The 19,768-nt window shown below is 38.3% G+C and overlaps 1 protein-coding gene across 17 annotated transcripts in view; it reads left to right on the forward strand.

Annotated features, from left to right (window-relative positions):
• Positions 1 to 19,768, forward strand: part of Wnk1 (WNK lysine deficient protein kinase 1) — a 124,488-nt gene that overhangs the window by 82,174 nt on the left and 22,546 nt on the right. For 7 of the 17 annotated variants that reach the window (XM_057777615.1, XM_057777623.1, XM_057777637.1 and 4 more), the window contains exons 9-20: positions 3,958 to 5,196; positions 6,931 to 7,011; positions 9,330 to 9,467; positions 11,560 to 12,018; positions 12,835 to 13,119; positions 13,783 to 13,880; positions 13,977 to 14,139; positions 15,882 to 15,998; positions 16,316 to 16,489; positions 16,635 to 16,692; positions 16,812 to 16,934; positions 17,670 to 19,090. In XM_057777615.1, the coding sequence (XP_057633598.1) occupies positions 3,958 to 5,196; positions 6,931 to 7,011; positions 9,330 to 9,467; positions 11,560 to 12,018; positions 12,835 to 13,119; positions 13,783 to 13,880; positions 13,977 to 14,139; positions 15,882 to 15,998; positions 16,316 to 16,489; positions 16,635 to 16,692; positions 16,812 to 16,934; positions 17,670 to 19,090 (4,356 nt within the window). The remainder of the gene's footprint in view (positions 1 to 3,957; positions 5,197 to 6,930; positions 7,012 to 9,329; positions 9,468 to 11,559; positions 12,019 to 12,834; positions 13,120 to 13,782; positions 13,881 to 13,976; positions 14,140 to 15,881; positions 15,999 to 16,315; positions 16,490 to 16,634; positions 16,693 to 16,811; positions 16,935 to 17,669; positions 19,091 to 19,768) is intronic. The other 10 variants (XM_057777674.1, XM_057777684.1, XM_057777713.1 and 7 more) reach the window with 5 other exon arrangements.

Below are 19,768 nucleotides of genomic sequence, written 5' to 3' on the forward strand. Positions count from 1 at the left end.
TTTTTCAGGAAAATACTTTCACTCATAAAAGATGTTTGTTTTGGAGTCCATTGATGGATCAGTTCTGCTTTGGACTTGGGTCCCAAGATGAATGGCCACATTAATTCAAAGAAAAGTACCACTAATATATACTAACCTTTTAACAGTCTGTTCTTAACCTAAGTAGGGCAAATGACCTTGGGTGATTTATTTCCAAATACTGACAAATGTTAGTTGTCAGCACTTCTTCATTTCTTTGTTTCACAGTTATTTTCAATTCTTGGCTTCCTCATCATGGGGGTTATGTCTTTTTTTTTTTTTTTTTTTTTAAGAAAAATAGGATTGATCATTCATCCATATATTAAATGCTCAAGCCATTAACATTAGCTGTATTTATTTGTTGCTCTAAAATTAGACTGTCTCTAACTTTTTGATGATAGTCTTCTATAAAGTGATTATAAAGAATTACAAATATTTAGAATAATAAAACATTTTATAATCCTACTCCTTTTTTCATTTTAAGAATTTACTATGCCTAAGAGAAAATTTAAAAAGAGAGACAAAGGTAAAAATTTGTAACCAAAATGAACTTAATTATGATAATACATACTGATGAACTCCAAGTTTGGCTAAAAGCATTTCTTTGCAGCCAGTTTTGTAAAAGAAAGAGATCATAAACTTGCTCCAGGCACCCTCACAATATTAGACTAGCTCTGTAGCTATGTTAAACCCTTTCTCGTAGGGCACTACAAACTTTGTAAGTTTAAACTGAATTTATCATATGGGGGAGGGGTTAATTCTTTAGAGATTCAAATTGAAGGCATTTCTCCCACTGACTCCTTTATAAAGGTACAAAATATTTCTAATACCTAGTGGTAAACGTCAGAAAGCTATTCTTTTTCTTCTATTTGATGATGACTTTTTAACCTTTGTAGAGAAAGTTGCAAGTGTATCTTGTAGACTATCTTCTAAAACAGAAAAGTTTTTTCCTCAAGCTTTTAGAGCTCTTGCAAATAATCTACTCCTAAAATCTTCCCAAATTTTATACTTCAGTAAATTTATTCTTATACTCTTACCTAAGGTTTTAGAACTATAGTTCATAGTTACTTGTGTGGTACCCTATTAGTCAGTTTTTATTAATTCGTGCACTTAATAGTTGGTATTACTTCAAAATAGTCAAGATAATAGTTGATCTTTTGTTCATACGAGAAAACCTGCAAAAAAACATCAAAACAGGGAGACTAGTTATGATATACCAGCTGTGCTTTGTAGAATTATGTCTCACCTAAACATTTTTTTTTAACTTTGCAGAGTTGGGGAGGGTAGAATATTTCTTTGTTTACTATGCCCTATTATCACTGTACATTTGGTTATTTTGTTTTCAAAGTACTGTTTTTCATGTGTGTTTGTTTTCTGTTTAGCCTCGTCGTGGCCGTAGCATGTCGGTTTGTGTTCCCCATCTTTCTGCTGTTCCCTCTCTATCCCGCATCTCTCCCAGTGCTCCTTCTACCCCACCACCAGTGCTGTCTGCACCTCTTTGTCCTCCCCTCCTTCGGACTGCCCCTGAGGAAACTTTTGCTGAAAAACTCTCTAAAGCATTGGAGAGTGTCCTGCCTATGCACTCTGCCTCTCAGCGCAAGCATCGACGATCCAGCCTGCCTTCCCTCTTTGTCACTACTGTATGTAAATGTAAACTTCCTGACAAGTGAAAAACTATTACCAATGAATACATCCAGGCATAGAAAATTTGATTAAAGAGCCAAACTAAACTATTAGCTTGGTTATATGTTGTGCTTTTAGGATAACAGCTATTCCTATAGAAAACATTTTTTAAAGAATACTTTAAATGAGAATAAAAAGCAAGGAGGCAATGAAATTTTGTTTAATAGCACATATCAGTATAGCTTTTATTATACTTTCCTAGCTTCCATTGATAAACTCATTATTAGCCTAATCAAAATGGATTCTACCAAACATTAACCAAATGTGTCCTCTCCCCAATTTATTCTTCAAGGATACAACTAGTTGAATCCTTTGTTTTTTAAATCCAGTCAATTGAGGAGTAAAAATTGATTTTAATTGTGTAAAATGATATGTCAGGAAGCTAAAAGGCTGTTCCCTCTTTGGGAGGTCCTTTTTCGCTCCAAAGATTACATAAGATTGGGCATAGAAAAAAAAAAAAAGATTGGGCATAGACTCTACTGAATACATTAGATAAACATATAGCATATATAACTTTTCTTGTCTCCATTAATGTCTATGAAGCTACACAACTTCTCAAATTACTTTAGTTACTGTAAGACCTTGCTTGTTACTTTTCCAAACAGAAAATATAGTTAATATTCTGAACTAGTGTCACCAGAATTTTAAGATTTAGTTAGGAAAATGACTACCTATGTTATGGCTTTAGGATAAAACTTGAATAATCAATAAAATGTTAGCATTTGATGTAGAATACTCCTAGCAGGAGGAAGAAATGGCTCAGTGACTAAAGTACTGCACAAGCATGGAGTGCAGATCCCCAGAACCTGTGTAAAGCCTGGCGCAGTAGTTCACATTCATAATCCCAGTTTTCCTGGGGTGAGAAGGGAAGTGTTAACAGACTCTTCAGAATCTCACGGCCCTCCAGCCTGTTGTAGACAGCATCAAACAACAGAGATATGTCTCAAACAAAGTGGATAGTGAGGGCCAACACCTGAGGTTGTCCTCTGACCCTTCCCCCCCCACCCATTTTTGTGTTGTTAAGGATTGAACCTGGACCCTTGCATATGCTAGACAAGCACTCTATTGAGCTATATCCCTAGCCTAAAACCAATATATTTTAAAAAGGAGTTCGGTCCTTGGTAGAGAATTATGTGCATTGCATTTGGCAAGCTGCGATTCTAAGCTCAGTCTTAATTCTGGAAACAAAAATTGCTATTAAATTGATTTTGCTATTATTTATTACCTCCATTCCATCTGATTTGTCAGAATTAGAAAACTCGTGGTGTTCAACCCTTATTAATGTTCAGAAGAATGATTCATCATCTCTAACATTTTGTAGTAAAACTATTAATTGTAGTTTTGGATACAGAAAGGAAGAAAACTAGTCACTTATCCTTTTGTTGTCTGTCTGTTTGTTTTTTTTTTTAAGATGATGTCTCATATAATTGCTCAGTATAACCTTATACTCAAAAATCCCCCTGCCTCAGTTTTTTTTCCTTTTTAAAGATTCATTCATTCATTCATTCATTCATTCATTATGTGTACAATGTTCTGTCTGCATGTATGCCTGCAGGCCAGAAGAGGGCACCAGATCTCATTACAGATGGTTGTGAGCCACCATGTGGTTTCTGGGAATTGAACTCAGGACCTCTGGAAGAATAGTCAATGTTCTTAACAGCAGAGTCTATCTCTCCAGCCCCCACCTCAGCTTCTTAAGTCCTAACATTATATAAGTGTGCACCATTGAACTTGACTTGTCTTATACCATCTACCAGAGATCCCTTTTGATTTATACTATTACAAATTTCTTCTGATCATTTACTCTTAGTTGATGAAAATAACACTGAAGCCTCTAATAGAATACCATGGAACAGTAACTTAAATTAAAGTATATTTTTAATTATAAAAATAGTTGTCCTTTAATATTTTAACTTTAGATTTTTCCATTGACAGAACTTTAAGAATGAACACATTTATTATAGATAAATAGAATAATCATTTAGGAAGTTTACTTCATACCTTTGCTTTGGGAGAGCAGATTTGTGGAAAAACAGCTGTTTTTTTCATTCAAGGAAGTATCAAAGATTGGCTTTATTGGCCCTGGATGTATTTAATGGATTTTTACTATACACATAATTTCCAAAAGCATTGTTAATTATTAAAATTTGAGTGTGACCACTTCATGGGGTTACACAGAACTATCCAGCTATGCATGTCTGATGTAATTTCACTTACTGAATGTATGAATTACTTGTCTTATTCATGTTGATACAGCCTCAGTCCATGGCGCATCCGTGTGGGGGGACCCCAACATACCCAGAATCACAGATATTTTTCCCAACTATTCATGAACGTCCAGTTTCTTTTTCACCACCTCCCACCTGTCCACCGAAAGTAGCCATTTCCCAACGTCGTAAGAGCACCTCCTTCCTGGAAGCCCAAACTCGCCACTTTCAACCCCTGCTGAGGACTGTTGGCCAAAATCTTCTTCCACCTGGTGGCAGCCCAACTAACTGGACACCAGAGGCCATAGTTATGTTTGGTACTACAGCCGGTAGAGTAAATAGAGATCTATGTGAGATGCAGGCCCAACCTGTGTTTGAGCCAGCCCAGATTTACAGTGACTATAGACCTGGACTAGTACTGGCAGAAGAGGCTCACTATTTTATTCCTCAGGAAACAGTATATCTAGCTGGGGTGCATTACCAGACCCAGGTGGCAGGACAGTATGAGGGCATTTCATACAACTCACCAGTACTGTCAAGTCCTATGAAACAGATACCTGAACAGAAGCCAGTGCCCGGGGGCCCTGCCTCAAGTTCTGTCTTTGAATTTCCATCTGGACAGGCTTTCCTGGTAGGACACTTTCAGAACTTAAGATTAGATTCTGGACCGAGTCCAGCATCACCCCTCTCTAGTATTTCTGCGCCTAACAGTACAGATGCTACACATTTGAAATTTCACCCTGTCTTTGTTCCTCATTCTGCGCCAGCTGTATTAACTCATAACAGTGAGAACAGAAGCAACTGTGTATTTGAATTTCATGCTCAGACACCAAGTTGTTCTTCAGGAGAAGGAGGTGGGATTTTACCTCAACGTGTTTACCGAAATCGACAGGTTGCAGTGGACTCAAGTCAGGAAGAACTGCCTCCTCAGTCAGTTGGATTGCATTGCCATCTGCAGCCTGTTACTGAAGAACAGCGTAATAACCATGCCCCAGAATTGACCATTTCTGTGGTTGAGCCTATGGGACAGAACTGGCCAATAGGAAGCCCAGAATATTCAAGTGATTCCTCTCAAATTACTTCTTCAGATCTCAGTGATTTTCAATCACCTCCCCCTACAGGGGGAACAGCTGCACCTTTTGGCTCTGACGTCTCATTGCCCTTTATTCGCCTGCCTCAGACAGTGTTACAAGAATCCCCACTTTTCTTCTGTTTCCCCCAAGGAACCACAACTCAGCAGGTCTTATCTGCCTCATATTCTTCAGGAGGAGCTACACTCCATCCACAGGTTATAGGAAAACTTTCACAGTTCTTTTAAACTACCCTATTTTGCACTAGTGCATTTAAATATTCTATCTCATGTCCCTGAATCATGGATTTATGAGAAATGTTGTTTATTAATAGAATTTTTTGTGGTTATAAATATTTGTACTAAAGAATGAACTATAAAGCAAAAACTACCTGATTTGCCTGTGATTGTAGTCATCAGAATTAATGACTAATCTCTATGTGGAAATTTACCTTAGTAATGAAAATGCAATTGTCTATTTTGATTATTTAGATACAGTAAAATGATTTAGTATAATTTCTTCCTCTAAATAAGTTTTTAAAAATTAAAGAAGTATAACGTTAAAGCAAAATGGGAAGTAGCAAAAACTTTTTGGTGTAATGTTAAGAAACACAGAGCCTTTCATTATAAGTAGGACTTAAGAAAACACATCTTATGAGTTTGGCTTAACAAATAAAGGTGTAGTTTTGAAATGGTATCAATCAGACCACTGTATTAAGGACCCAAATGTAACGTTAATCAATTAAGGATTATGTCAAATTTTAACAACTGGTAGAGTCTATTGTGTAATGATTTTATTGGGTTTTGCATGAATTTATAATGATAAATTGCAGAGGCCAGGAACAGTGGTGTCTTAGGCTTTGTTCTCTGAATATATTAAAAATTTAGTCACACGTACACGAGCATATATACTCATACAAATATAAAAAGAGACACAGAATTAAAGAAATTATGACTATTTCATATACTCTTTAGGTATATCCATTACTTGGAATAGTGGTAAGAAGCAGAAGGACCCTGAAACTTAAATAGCGTGGGCATGTTGTATGCTTACATTATCCTTCAAGCTTTGCAAAAAAAAAAAAAAATTAAAATACATAATTTAAATTTTCATCGAGTGTGATATATCCCTATAAACATTGAAGAACCTCTTCTAAATTGAATTGAAACCATAAAGGTAGCTTTTTCGTTTTCTTAACATATGTTGGTGTGCATAGTATACATGCATTCATTTCCCCAACATATATTCTTGTACTCTATTCTCAGTTAATATAGTTAAATGGAATAAGCTGTTCAGTTTCTCAGACCCAACATAGTTCACATTCTCTGGGTTGGTTAATCCTTTGTTCTGAATGGGGACTTGTATGGTCATTATAGAATTTTTAGTAGCATCTTATAGCCATTTCTCTTAGTTTTGACAATTAGAATGTCTTCAAATGTTTCCATATGTTACCTGAAGCAACCATTACATACCTGTTGAGAAATTGGTTTTTAACAGACATTTGACATTTTTTATCAGTTACTATGACTACAAGAAGTAGAAAAAGATAGCCAAATTAGCACTTTTGATTGTGGTTTTTATTTAATTATCCAGATTAAATGTTTTCATGTTGATATCTTAACACATTTTTTTCCTGTGACAATTTTATTATTGAATCTAACTATTCAAGCCAGCTAAAACTTTAGCCACCATTAACAGTAAGTTTTTAACATTAGTGTGTTTGTGTTTTTGTTTGATTTTTACCTGAGATGTGATCAGAAATGTTCTATGATCTTTTTCCTAAACTTATCTTACAAAACAAAACAAAAAACCCTAGAGGTCTGTCTTGTATTACACTACCAAACTGTTTCATTTCAATCAAGCAGTCTTCTGAGGATCTGAAGTATTTATACAAAGGTCTAACTTTCATGTGCATAAACCTTCTCTAATTTGTATTTGCTTTTTTATTTCAGGCACAGGGGCAGAGCCAGGGCCAGCCATCAGGTAGCTTAGCAGGGGTTCTATCTTCACAACCTGTTCAACATCCTCAACAGGTAAGAATGTTATGGTGGTACATTATGTTTTATCAGTGGCCAAAAGCACTTTTTGAGCTAGATTGCTGATATAAATGGCTTGCTAACTTTTTGGAGGATAATTAAGTGGCGTAACATTTCTGGCATTTAGTAGTAGTTTAGGATATCTTTCATTTTGGTTAATTTACTAGGTATATGTTGAAATTTAGAAGAATTGTTACATAATTTATCTTCTTAATGGTTGTATTCATGAGGTAAAATATACAAAGAAAATTGTTTCTATTTATGTTTTATGACTTGTCCACATATGGGAATTTTGTCACCTTTAATCCCAGCATTTGGGAGACAGAGGCCTGGTGAATTTCTGAGTTCAAGGCTAATTTGCTCTACAAAGCAAGTTCCTTGACAGCCAGACTACAAAGAAACCTTACCTCCAAAAAGAAGAAGGGGAACAAAGGGGGCATTTTGTCACTATAGCCTCCCATGGTTCATGCCTTGGATAGTGAACTTGTTTTTATTGGTTATTAGTGGGATAGTATGTCATATTTTGCACTATGAGGGAATGAATGAAAACCTAAAGAACAAAATAAACTTTATTTTCCTTAAAGGAAATGGAGTGATGGCTCACTAGTTAAGAGTAAGTAGCCAGGTAGTGGCCACACAGCAATCAGGAGTCAGAGGGAGGTGGATTTCTGTGAGTTTCAGGCCAGCCTGATCTACACAGCAAGTTCCAGGACAGGCTCCAAAGCTATACAGAGAAACCCTGTCTCCCCTCACCCTCACCCCCCAAAAAAAGAAAGAAAAAGAAAAAAAGAAAGTATTGTATTGTTATTCCAAAGAACCCAGGTTCAGTTCCAAGGACTAACACTGTGGTTAACAACCATATGTAACTCCAATTCCAGGGTACCGTATTCTGGCCTCCTCAGGCATTAAGCATTCCATTTATGTCTAACATGTCTTCTATAAAAGCATGTACAAGCCTTCAGATATTCATATTCTTCTCTTCAGCCTGTTTATATGTCATCATGCAGCTATGTTGTACCAGTCAATAAAAGCTATTTGAACTGGTTTCTATGAAGAAAGTCTATGCAAAGCATAATTCTCATCATCACTGTCTGACTGATCTATTGGTTATTAGCCAGTGTGATTATGCAGAAGCAGATGGCATGTAATTTTGACTTACCAAATGTACCATTTCTCAGAAACAGTACTCTAAGGTACTATTGACATACCCGTCAGTTGTCTTTTTAGGAATAAGTTCATAAAAAGAAAAGGTATCAATTTTTGTTACCCTTTTACTTTTTCTCAACATTCCCAAGTAAGCCAGAGTTTTGTTTGTTTTCTTTTTTTCTATTTTCTGACAATCAGCTGAGATGGACTAACATGAATGGCTCTGGGGGAACCTAAGTAATGTAATTGTAAGCATAAAATGTAAATGTAGACCCTATCATTATTTTCATTTTACTGATGGAAAAGCTAAAAATCTGAGAACTTTGGGAAACTGTCTCAAATATATGCCACCTAAGAGGTGAAAGCCACCCATTTCACTGCCGTGTCTCTGGCAGAAAAATAGACATCTTTCCTGGTTGGAAGGGGTTTATCAAGAAGACTTCATGGAAAAGATGATATGTTATAAGTCAGACTCCTGCCAAGGGTGGAGGAGTTGCAGTTTGGAACATGTAAATGGAACAAAGTTAGAAAATTATGGGACAGAAACAAATAAGTTCGGTTTAAGGTGTCAGGAAGATTTGTCCAACCTGATGTATAGAAAGAGTTTAAGACCAGTATTGCCTAATTATTCCCTTTTTTTTTAAAAAAAAAAATAGGGATTTTTTTTTCCTCAGGCGGTGATGCTGCACACCTTTAATTCTAGCACTCAGAAGGCACAGGTGGGTGGATCTCTGTGAGTTTGAAGCCAGCCTGGTCTACAAAGTGAGTTCCAGGATAGCCAGGGCTGTTACACAGAGAAATCCAGTCTCTAAAACAAAACAAAAAGATAGTGATTTTTCTGTATAGCCCTAACTGACCTGGAACTCTGTAGACCAGGCTTCCCTCAAACTCACAGAGAGATTTGTTTGCCTCTTAGCTAATTATTCTTAATGATTAAAGAAAAAAATCAGGATAATGCCAGGCGTGGTGATGCATGTCTTCAATCCCAGCACTTAGGAGGCAGTCAGGGAGATCTCTGAGTTCCAGAGCTGCATATCCTGTTTGGTTTTTTTTTGTTTTTTGTTTTTTTTTTTAAAAAGAAAAAAGAAAGAAAAGAAAAGGGGGTCAACTCAGTTACCACCCTCTTTCAAAGTCTGAATTTTTTTTTTTTTTTTTTTTTTTTTTTTTAGCAACCAGGAATACAGCCAACTGCTCCTCCTCAACAGGCAGTACAGTATTCACTTCCACAGGCAGCATCTTCCAGTGAAAGCACTACTGCACAGCCTCAAGCTCCACAAGTTTTGCCTCAAGTGTCAGCTGGAACACAGGTAAACTCTAATTCCTGAAAAGATACTACAAATGATATCTATGTCCTTTAACGCAGATTTCTGCCTTCTCTTGTAATAGTGAAGAATCTGTTAAAATGGAATAGAGATTAATCCCATTATATACTTGTTGTAAATATCAATAGTATTGACCATGTCAAAATATTGAAATTTTAGGTTTTATAAGTATGAAGTAGTTACAAGTACTGAAACTTAGGGGTTAAATGGAAATGTTTTGGTAACTGGACCTACGACATTCTCTAGAAATGTGTCAGCTGTATCTTATATTCCAGTTTTACAGCTGTGTTTTATTTTCATGTAAAGTTTTTCAATGTTTTCTCCCTCGCTGCATACAGATACTAATTTATTGTGTTAATTAGCTTTTCATCATTGGCAAATGCCTAAGGACAATATTGTAAGAAAAGAATCATTCGTTTTCTTGTATGATTTCAGTCCACACATGATTGGCAAGCCATATTGCCTTTATATTGTAGCAGGAGATGGAGGAAGGGTTATAGATGAAGGAAAAATTATGGCACAAGAAACTATTTTATGACTGGCGAGGAGCATAGAAGAGGCTAAGGCCAAGAGATACCTTTCAAGCACCACCCACCCAATTCCTTTAACTAGGCCCCACTCTTCACATTTTCACCACTTCTCCTCTTAAATTATGAATCCATCAGAGGTCAGAACTCTTTTGATCTAGTTGTCTCTGAAAATGCTCTTAGAGATTTATTTTAGTAATCACCTCTTTACTATCAGTCTAATTAAAGTTGACAGCCAAGATTACCCATCAACTGGGTATGTTGTCACATATCTGCAATTCCTGAGGCAAGAGGTTCAAAAGATCCAGACAAACCTGTGCTATCTACTATGTCCATTACTCAAAAAAACTTATGTGGATTTTTGTTTTGTCTGGGGAAGTTATTTTGATTGTTCTTTTGTTAATTTCTTCAGTCTCTTGGAAAGTAACCTGTAGAAGGCATGTTCTTATGAATAACCTTTCATCAACTTCATCTATGGGTCAGTTGTAGATATATGTGCATAGAATATTATTATTGTCATCTCAGAACTAAAATAATATCAACTCTAAATGCACTCTTATTTGCCACTGGCATATAGTCTTAATTTCTACATATATCTCACTCAGGTTTTAAAATGACACAGTTGTGGAATCAGTGAATTATCTAGAATCAGTGAATTATGCTAATTATACCAACTTTTAGTGTTGTTTTACACTTAAAATTGAGACATAATATGAAGTCTAATTCCACTGGAAAGAAATTTGAGTTTAATCAGTATATTAGCAGTCATATTAGGTGATTACAGACATGCTGGTGGATTATGGTGTGTGACGCATATGCCAGTAGACAAAGCTGGGTGGTGGTGGTGGTGTACTCCTTTGTGTGCAGATCTCTGTGAGTTTGAGGACAGCCAGAACTGTTACACAGAGAAACCCTGCCTCAAAAAACAAATAACAAAAACTTGGGTGTTCTGGTACAAGTCTGGAGTCTTAGCACTTGAAAGGCAAAGGCAGAAGGACCTAGAGTTTGTTTTTGTTTGGTTTGGTTTGGGGTTTTTAAGACAGGGCTTCTCTGTGTCCTTTGGAGCTTGTCCTAGAACTCACTCTATAACCCAGGCTGGCCTTGAACTCACAGAGATCCACCTGCCTCTGCCTCCCAAGTGCTGCGATTAAAGGCGAATGCCCCCACCACCTGGATGGACCTAGAGTTTTAAGTTCAGTCAGAATCGCCCAACAAGCTCCAGGAAAGCCTCAGCTGCCTAGTGAGAGTCAAAATCAAAAAATAAACCAACAAAGAGAGGGGAGAGAAATCCTTCTGTGTGAAAAGGTCCTCTTTTATTGCCAAAAATGAAATAGCATTTTTTTCAACAGTGAAAGGTTTGGAAATGTTACTTTACTAGCATATTTCTCTCCTATTCTTTCTTGATTCTATGTGGCATGTTAATTTATACTAATGTATGCAGAATTTTGGTTTTCTTCTTGACTAATATGTAAATCTTGCTTTTGGCAGCTTTGCTTTTTTTTTTTTTTTAAAAAAAAAAAAGTCTGTTTTGTTTTTCTTTACCTTCCCAGCTTCCAGTTTCCCAGACAGTACCAACTATCCAAGGCGAACCTCACATCCCAGTTTCCGCACAGCCCTCAGTTGTTCCAGTCCACTCTGGTGCTCATTTCCTTCCTGTGGGACAGCCACTCCCTGCTTCCTTACTCCCACAGTATCCTGTCTCTCAAATTCCCATATCAGCTCCTCATGTATCTGCGGCTCAGACAGGTTTCTCCTCCGTTCCTATAACGATGGCTGCTGGCATTAATCAGCCTCTGCTACCCTTGACTTCATCTGCTACAGCATCTTCAATCCCAGGGGGATCAACTGTAGTTCCTAATCAGCTTCCAACACTTCTGCAGCCTGTGAATCAGCTGCAAAGTCAGGTTCACCCACAGCTCCTACAGCCAACAGTTCAGTCCATGGGAATACCAGCTAACCTTGGACAAGCTGCCGAGGGTCCACTTCCCTCTGGAGATGTTCTGTACCAGGTATTGTGTTAGCTAGTAAATCAGAGGGTGTAGACTATTGGATTTTAATGGCAGATCATTAAGAACTTGAGAAATGTACTAGTTAGTTGAGTGTCAGAGTAACAATAACAAAAGTTTACGCTCTGAACTAGACAAAATAAAAATAGCAAAATTCTGAAAAGGCTGGACGTGGTAGTGTTGGGAGGCAGAGGCAGATAGCAGATCTCTGTGAGTTCAAGGCTAGCTTGGTCTGCATAGCAAGTTCCAAATCATCCAGGGCTACATAGTAAGACCCTATCTCAAAGAAACTATTGGAGTGATATTACCAAATGATTCATACACGGTTTTGAAGACACAACTTAGAAGAAAAGTTAACTCTATTCAAGGTAAGCTAGATAAACTTGGATAATGGTTAGTGTAGTATGCCAGGCTGCTGTTTTATATATGTAGACAGTAAATAGAGCAGGTAGCCTGATACAAACAAGAAAGTTCAGGATTTAGATTTTATAATATGACTGCTATCTGGGAGAGATTTTTTTGCATTCTTCTATGTAAGATTGCTATAAATTCTTTCTGTGAGGAATTAATAATCTCTTAAATTCTACTTAAATGGTCTCTAGGAGGAGAAATCAGTTTAAAGTTATGATTGAAAGAGTGCCATTTTCTAAGTTATCTGCCAGTTCATTTTGAAAATGATCTTTAAATTTTCTTTAAATTATTAGAAACCGGGGTACTGTTCTTTGCTTTGTGCTTTTTTTCCCTCTGGCCCCTCGTCTACTGATTTGCTAATTTGATGTCCCTACTCACACTAACTCACCTTCCTCATTTCTGTCACAGGGCTTCCCATCTCGACTGCCACCACAATACCCAGGAGATTCAAATATTGTTCCCTCTTCCAACGTGGCTTCTGTTTGCATCCATTCTACAGTCCTAGCCCCTCCTCCTATGCCGACAGAAGCCTTGGCCACCCAAGGTTACTTTCCTACAGTAGTGCAGCCTTTTGTGGAATCAAATCTTTTGGTTCCTATGGGCAGTGTAGGAGGACAGGTTCAAGTGTCCCAGCCAGCAGTGAGTTTAACACAACAACCCCCCACTACATCCTCCCAGCAAGCAGCCTTGGAGGTAAATGAAATTACTGCATGTTTATATGAAAAACATCTTTTAAAAAATGGGGTTCAAATGGCAAAGAAAAAACAGGCTCCCCTGATTTACAACTCATTTGGAGACTGTCTAACTTCTAAATGACTTTTTCTTACAGCAGAATGAAATGGCAATGTGGGGGCCTTGTTGCCACTGGCTGTTCTGTTGGGAAGTGAGTTTGCCTTAGAGAAGATTAACACTATTAGCACTTCACTTCTCTAGTTAGTGCGTTAGCCATTGTTCTCCTTCCACAAACTCTTGCCATTGGCAGTTCATAAGAGTATCTTACTTGCTGTGCTCCCAACAACCTTTTCTGTTCTACTAGGGTACAGTTCTGAATTCATCTCTGCACTTCGCTCTACCTGCCCTATTGCACACTCTAGTAAGATGCTGTCTGCATGGCAAATTGTAGTTTCACAATGCCTAGCAAATAGGTTGGCTGACTTCACACCAACAGTTGGTATTAGAAACTAGCTTTGGAAAAGATTTTGAGTTAAGAATTACTAGTACCTTCATTGATTCCAAGATTTAAAGAGGGGTAACAGGAACTTCTTAGGAACAGTGAATGGTTTTATAAACATACTTACATATGTGTGTGTAAATCTTTTTTCCTGCCAAGATTTGAGTTATCTTCTCTATTTATAGAGTACTCAGGGAGTCTCTCAGACTGTTCCTCCAGAACCAACTCCAATAACACAATCACAGCCTACCCAGCCTGTCACATTGGTTTCAAATGTAGACAGGTAAGAAAACTAACACTTGTTTGAGTTGTGGGCAGGATGGTATGAAACTTCAGAATAACAGGCCTTTCAGTCTCATTATTTTTTTTCCCTTCAAAGTGCACATTCAGATGTTGCTTCAGGAATGAGTGATGGCAATGAGAATGCTCCATCATCCAGTGGGAGGCATGAAGGAAGAGCGACAAAACGTCATTATCGAAAATCTGTAAGAAGTCGCTCTCGTCATGAAAAGACTTCTCGCCCAAAACTGAGGATTTTAAATGTAAGTATTGATTTGTAACCTTTGTTTTTTTTTTTTTTAATTGAAAAAAAAAATTTTCTGCCTCCTCCCCGCCTCCCATTTCCCTCCCCCTCCTGCCACCCCTCTCCCCCTCCCCCCACACCTCTTCTCCTCCCTCTCCAGTCCCAGGAGCAGTCAGGGTTCCCTGCCCTGTGGAAAGTCCAAGGTCCTCCCCCCTCCATCCAGGTCTAGGAAGGTGAACATCCAAACTGTCTAGGCTCCCACAAAGCCAGAACATCGAAGTAGGATCAAAACTCCGTGCCATTGTCCTTGGCCTCTCGTCAGTTCTCATTGTCCGCCATGTTCAGAGAGTCCGGTTTTATCCCATGCTTTTTTAGTCACAGTCCAGCTGGCCTTGGTGAGCTCCCAATAGATCGGCCCCACTGTCTCAGTGGGTGGGTGCACCCCTCGTGGTCCTGACTTCCTTGTTCATGTTCTCCCTCCTTCTGCTCCTCATTAGGACCTTGGGAGCTCAGTCCGGTGCTCCAGTGTGGGTCTCTGTCTCTATCTCCATCCATAGCTAGATGAAGGTTCAGCTTTTGTTGAGATGAACAAACTGATTCTGTCATTCGTGTGTAAATGTCAGATCAGAGTGATGCTTGACAGGGCTTACACAGCAGTGCCATGTAGAATCAACAGCTCCTTTACCTGGAGACATTGAGGTATCTGTGACATCTAGAGATAGGAATTGGTTTTCTCCCTCTACTATGTGGGTCCTGGGATTGAACTTAGGTCATCAGATTTGATGGTAAGCATTTTACCTATGGAGCCATTTCTGGCCTAGTGCCATTGTCCTTGGCTTCTCATCAGCCTTCATTGTCCGCCATGCTCAGAGAGTCCAGTTTCAACCCATGCTTATTCAGACCCAGACGAGCTGGCCTTGGTGGGGATTTGTAACCTTTGTATTGTTGAAATAATTTGGGACTTTAGTTTTAGAGATCAATTCTGTTTTTTTTTTTTTTTTTTTTTGGTTTTTCGAGACAGGGTTTCTCTGTGGCTATGGAGCCTGTCCTGGAACTAGCTCTTGTAGACCAGGCTGGTCTCGAACTCACAGAGATCCGCCTACCTCTGCCTCCCAAGTGCTGGGATTAAAGGCGTGCGCCACCACCGCCCGGCTAGAGATCAATTCTGAACTATTCATAAAGTAAACTTTTTTTTTTTTTTTTTTGGTTTTTCAAGACAGGGCTTCTCTGTATAACAGTCCTGAATGTCCTGAACTTGCTTTGTAGACCAAGCTAGCTTAAAACTTAACAGAGGTCTGCCTGCCTCTGCTTCCTTAGTGACAGGATAAAAGGCTTGCACCTGGCTATATATATTATTTTTATAGCAGCCTTTTTATTTAATTCACTCAGTCTCTTTTAATTGAATATCACATTTACTTTGTTGTTTTGTTTGTTTGGTTTTGTTCTGTTTTTAAAGACAAGGTTTCTCTATATGGACTCTAGCTGTCCTAGAACTGGCTCTGTAGATCAGGTTGGCCTTGAACTCACAGATCTGACTGCCTCTGCCTCTGGAGTGCTGGGATAAAGACCTACACCACACTGCTTCCAGACTCCAGATTTTTAACTAATAGAGAAAACACTAGACACTTTTGCTAATGGAAGATTAAAGAAGCTTGAGGGCTGAGATCTTTCCATAGATTTCCTTACTGCCAGTTTAAGATTCGAGGATGTTTTCTCAAGTTCAGTAATAAATTTGAATATGTATTACCTTTCTCTTTTTAGGTTTCAAATAAAGGAGATCGAGTAGTAGAATGTCAATTAGAAACTCATAATCGGAAAATGGTTACATTCAAATTTGACCTAGATGGTGACAACCCTGAAGAGATAGCAACAATTATGGTATGTCTCCATTTGAAATTCCACATTTTTCTATAGTATTTGGTCTTAAGTACATGTCCTAGGCAACTATGCAGTATTTTGTCATCCACTTCAATTTTGACAAGTGATTTTTAATTTCTCTTTTACAACTGGCATACCCAACCCGTAGTCTATGATTTAGAGGTATTTTGGTTTAAGATGTAGCTTATGTATGTGTTCAGGGTCTTATAAAGAGAAGTAATATCTTAAATACCAAGTACACAATACCCCTGATGTATAGATAGAAGTCATAAAAATGATAAGAAATGTACTAATAGATTGATACATGTTTCTCATAGGTGACCAATGACTTCATTCTAGCAATAGAAAGAGAATCTTTTGTGGCTCAAGTGCAGGAAATTATTGAAAAAGCTGATGAAATGCTAAGTGAGGATGTCAGTGTGGAGCCTGAGGGTGACCAGGGATTGGAGAATCTGCAAGGAAAGGATGAATATGGTTTCTCAGGTTCTCAGGTAGGTTCACCATACCAATAATAGGGTTGCGTTTATTTAAAGTAGTTCTGTATTGGCACACATTACCCCTATGACTGTGAATGAGCGTTTATGCTCTCAAGGAGGTTGCATGTTGAGAATTAATTTTTGCTTCTGTTTGTTGTAGAAATTAGAAGGAGAGTTCAAGCAACCAATTGCTGTATCTTCCATGCCACAGCAGATTGGTGAGTTTTTTTTTTATTTGTTTCCATTTGATAAAAAATTGTATGTGCCAATAATGGAATCTTGAGACTTCACCCATGTATAGCAATATACATGAACTTCAGTGATTTATTTTATTCAGGTGTTCCTACCAGTTCTTTAACTCAAGTTGTTCATTCTGCCGGAAGACGGTTTATAGTGAGTCCTGTGCCCGAAAGTAGATTACGAGAGTCAAAAGTTTTCACCAGTGAAACATCAGATACAGGTAAGGATTGATTCAGCCATGTTTAAGAAAATCTTTCACCAAATCCCTCATATGGTAGGAGCTTGATTAAACATTAGTTCATGATCAAGTGAAAAGTAGAAAATTTAATAAAAAAGCAACATAAAAAGAGAAAATAGATTACAATAGCATCAAAATAAAATCTAGAGTTGGGCATAGGCACATGCATGTGATCCCATTGTTCAGGGGACAGAAAAGGAATGATCAGTAGTTTGAGGTCAGCCTGAGTGAGACTCTGTCTTAAAAAAAGACAAAAAATGTGCTAGACATAGTGGCACACACGTTTAATCCCAGCACTCTGGAGACATAGGCAGGCAGATCAGTGTGAACTCAGGGCCAGCTTGGTCTACAGAATGAGTTCCAAGACAGCTGGAGCTGTTAGGAAAACCTAAATAAATAAATAGATAGATAGATAATAAATAAATAAATGACAGGTGTGCTAAGTAGAACCTACACCATAGTGTGTTCATTTCTTTATTTAGAGATTGTTTTTGGGTTACTCTTTGTTTGGTTTTCAAGGAGTATATACTCATAAGCTGCCTTACTCCGTCAAGCTACTACTTAATTTTACTGTTTTAGAGCATGTCATTTTCTTGGGAAATGTTATAATTCTTACTGATGTATATATAGCATTGTTGATAATCTAATAATGGTTCCTCAAAGACTCTGAATCCATACTTTTAAAATAGGTTAATTTCTTTCTGTTTTCCTTTCTAGTTGCTGCTGCCACATCTCAGGGCCCTGGAATGAACTTATCTCACTCTGCTTCATCCCTTAGTCTCCAGCAGGCTTTTTCTGAACTTAAACATGCCCAGATGACTGAAGGACCCAATACAGCACCTCCAAATTTCAATCATACAGGACCAACATTTCCTCCTTTCTTGACTGGCGTTGCTGGTGGCCCAACTGTAGCAGCATCCTCACCATCAGTATCAGTCCCTATATCAAGCAGTCCTCTTACTGACATGTCCACATCAGTAATGCAGTCTGAGGCTGCATTACCCACTGAAACAGGCATTGTCGGAGTTAACACCAGCACAGGTGTGATAACTTCAAGTGTGTCACCAACACTTTCCAGTGTGGTTTCCAGTTCTACAGCACCTACAGTTGTTGCGGTATCTACAACATCCCAGCCAGTTCAGGCTCCCACATCTGGGAGCATTGTTTCTAGTACAGGCAGTTTTCCTTCTGGGACATTTTCCACAACTTCAGCTACTACAGTGGGTAGTGTGACTGCCCCAAATGCTAAGCCTTCAGCTGTATTATTGCAACAGATAGCAGGCAGTACTGCTGGGGTAACCATAGTGACATCAGTCTCTACCAGCACTCCATTCCCAGGCACAGCTTCACAGCCATCCCTTCCTCTTAGTAGCAGCACCTCTGCTCCCACTTTAGCAGAAACTGTGGTGGTTAGTGCACACTCACTAGACAAGGCATCTCACAGTAGTACCACAGGATTGACTTTATCCTTTTGTGCACCACCTTCTTCTTCCTCCTCTGGAACAGCAGTGTCTAGTTCTGTTTCTCAGCCTGGTGTGGTAAATCCTTTGGTCATCTCATCAGCTGTAGCTTCTACACCTGTCCTCCCCCAACCAACAGGGCCTACTTCTACACCTTTATTACCCCAAGTACCTAATATCCCACCCCTGGTACAACCTGTTACCAACGTGCCTGCTGTACAGCAAACACTCATTCATAGTCAGCCTCAACCAGCTTTGCTCCCCAACCAGCCTCACACTCACTGTCTAGAAATGGATGCTGATACCCAATCCAAAGCTCCTGGGATCGATGACATAAAGACTCTGGAGGAAAAACTGAGATCTCTCTTTAGTGAACACAGCTCATCTGGAACTCAGCATGCTTCTGCCTCGCTAGAGACACCTTTGGTAGTAGAGGCCACTGTCACACCAGGCATCCCCACCACTGCTATAGCACCAAGCAAACTCATGACTTCCACTACGAGCACTTGCTTACCACCAACCAATTTACCATTAGGAGCAACTGGCTTGCCAGTTATGCCAGTGGGCACACCTGGGCAAGTTTCTACCCCAGGCACACATGCTTCAGCCCCAGTCAGCACTGCAACAGGAGCAAAACCTGGAACAACTCCCCCAAAGACATCTTTAGCTAAGACTGTGGTAAGATTCATTATTAAATAACTGAATCAATATGATTATTCCTCTTCCTTCCATCTCAGTAATGCCACATTTTTAGCTTAGTCTTAAGCTAAAATGTAGTCATAAAGGTGTCAGGTATGTTAACTGGTCACTCAGTTTTAAAGTGACAGCAGTTTTAAGGTGTAAGTACAATAAACACAAGAATTTTCTCTTTGTTTGAAATATGGCTGGATTTTTAGGTTATGTTGAACAATTTTCTTAGAATGTATAATTACCAGGTAAAATACAAGTGTTTCCCTGGGTGGGTCTTATGCCTGTATAGAGTACACATACCACCACATAGACATACACAGACATATATAATTTAACAGTATAATAAATCCTTAATGAGAAAATATTTTTGCTGAATTGGTATATGCTAAAGATTTCTGTGTCCCAAAAGAGAACAAAATGTTTTACCAACAAGACAGTAGTTTACCATCTTCAAAATGAGAATGAAATAAATATTCTTTGTTGTACATTCCCAGATAGACATTTGAAATTAATAAAAAGTTGGAAGTTGATAAAATTGATATAATGAAATAGGGAATAATCTCATTTACAAATTCAATGATTAGAATGTATTTAGTTCTGCTATTGTAGATTTCCTCTCATTCTGTCTTCAGCCTCTTTGTTCCTGTTCCAAGTCACAAGACTGAA

The sequence above is a fragment of the Chionomys nivalis genome, chromosome 1 (assembly GCF_950005125.1).
Source record: "Chionomys nivalis chromosome 1, mChiNiv1.1, whole genome shotgun sequence".
Lineage (NCBI taxonomy): Eukaryota > Metazoa > Chordata > Mammalia > Rodentia > Cricetidae > Chionomys > Chionomys nivalis.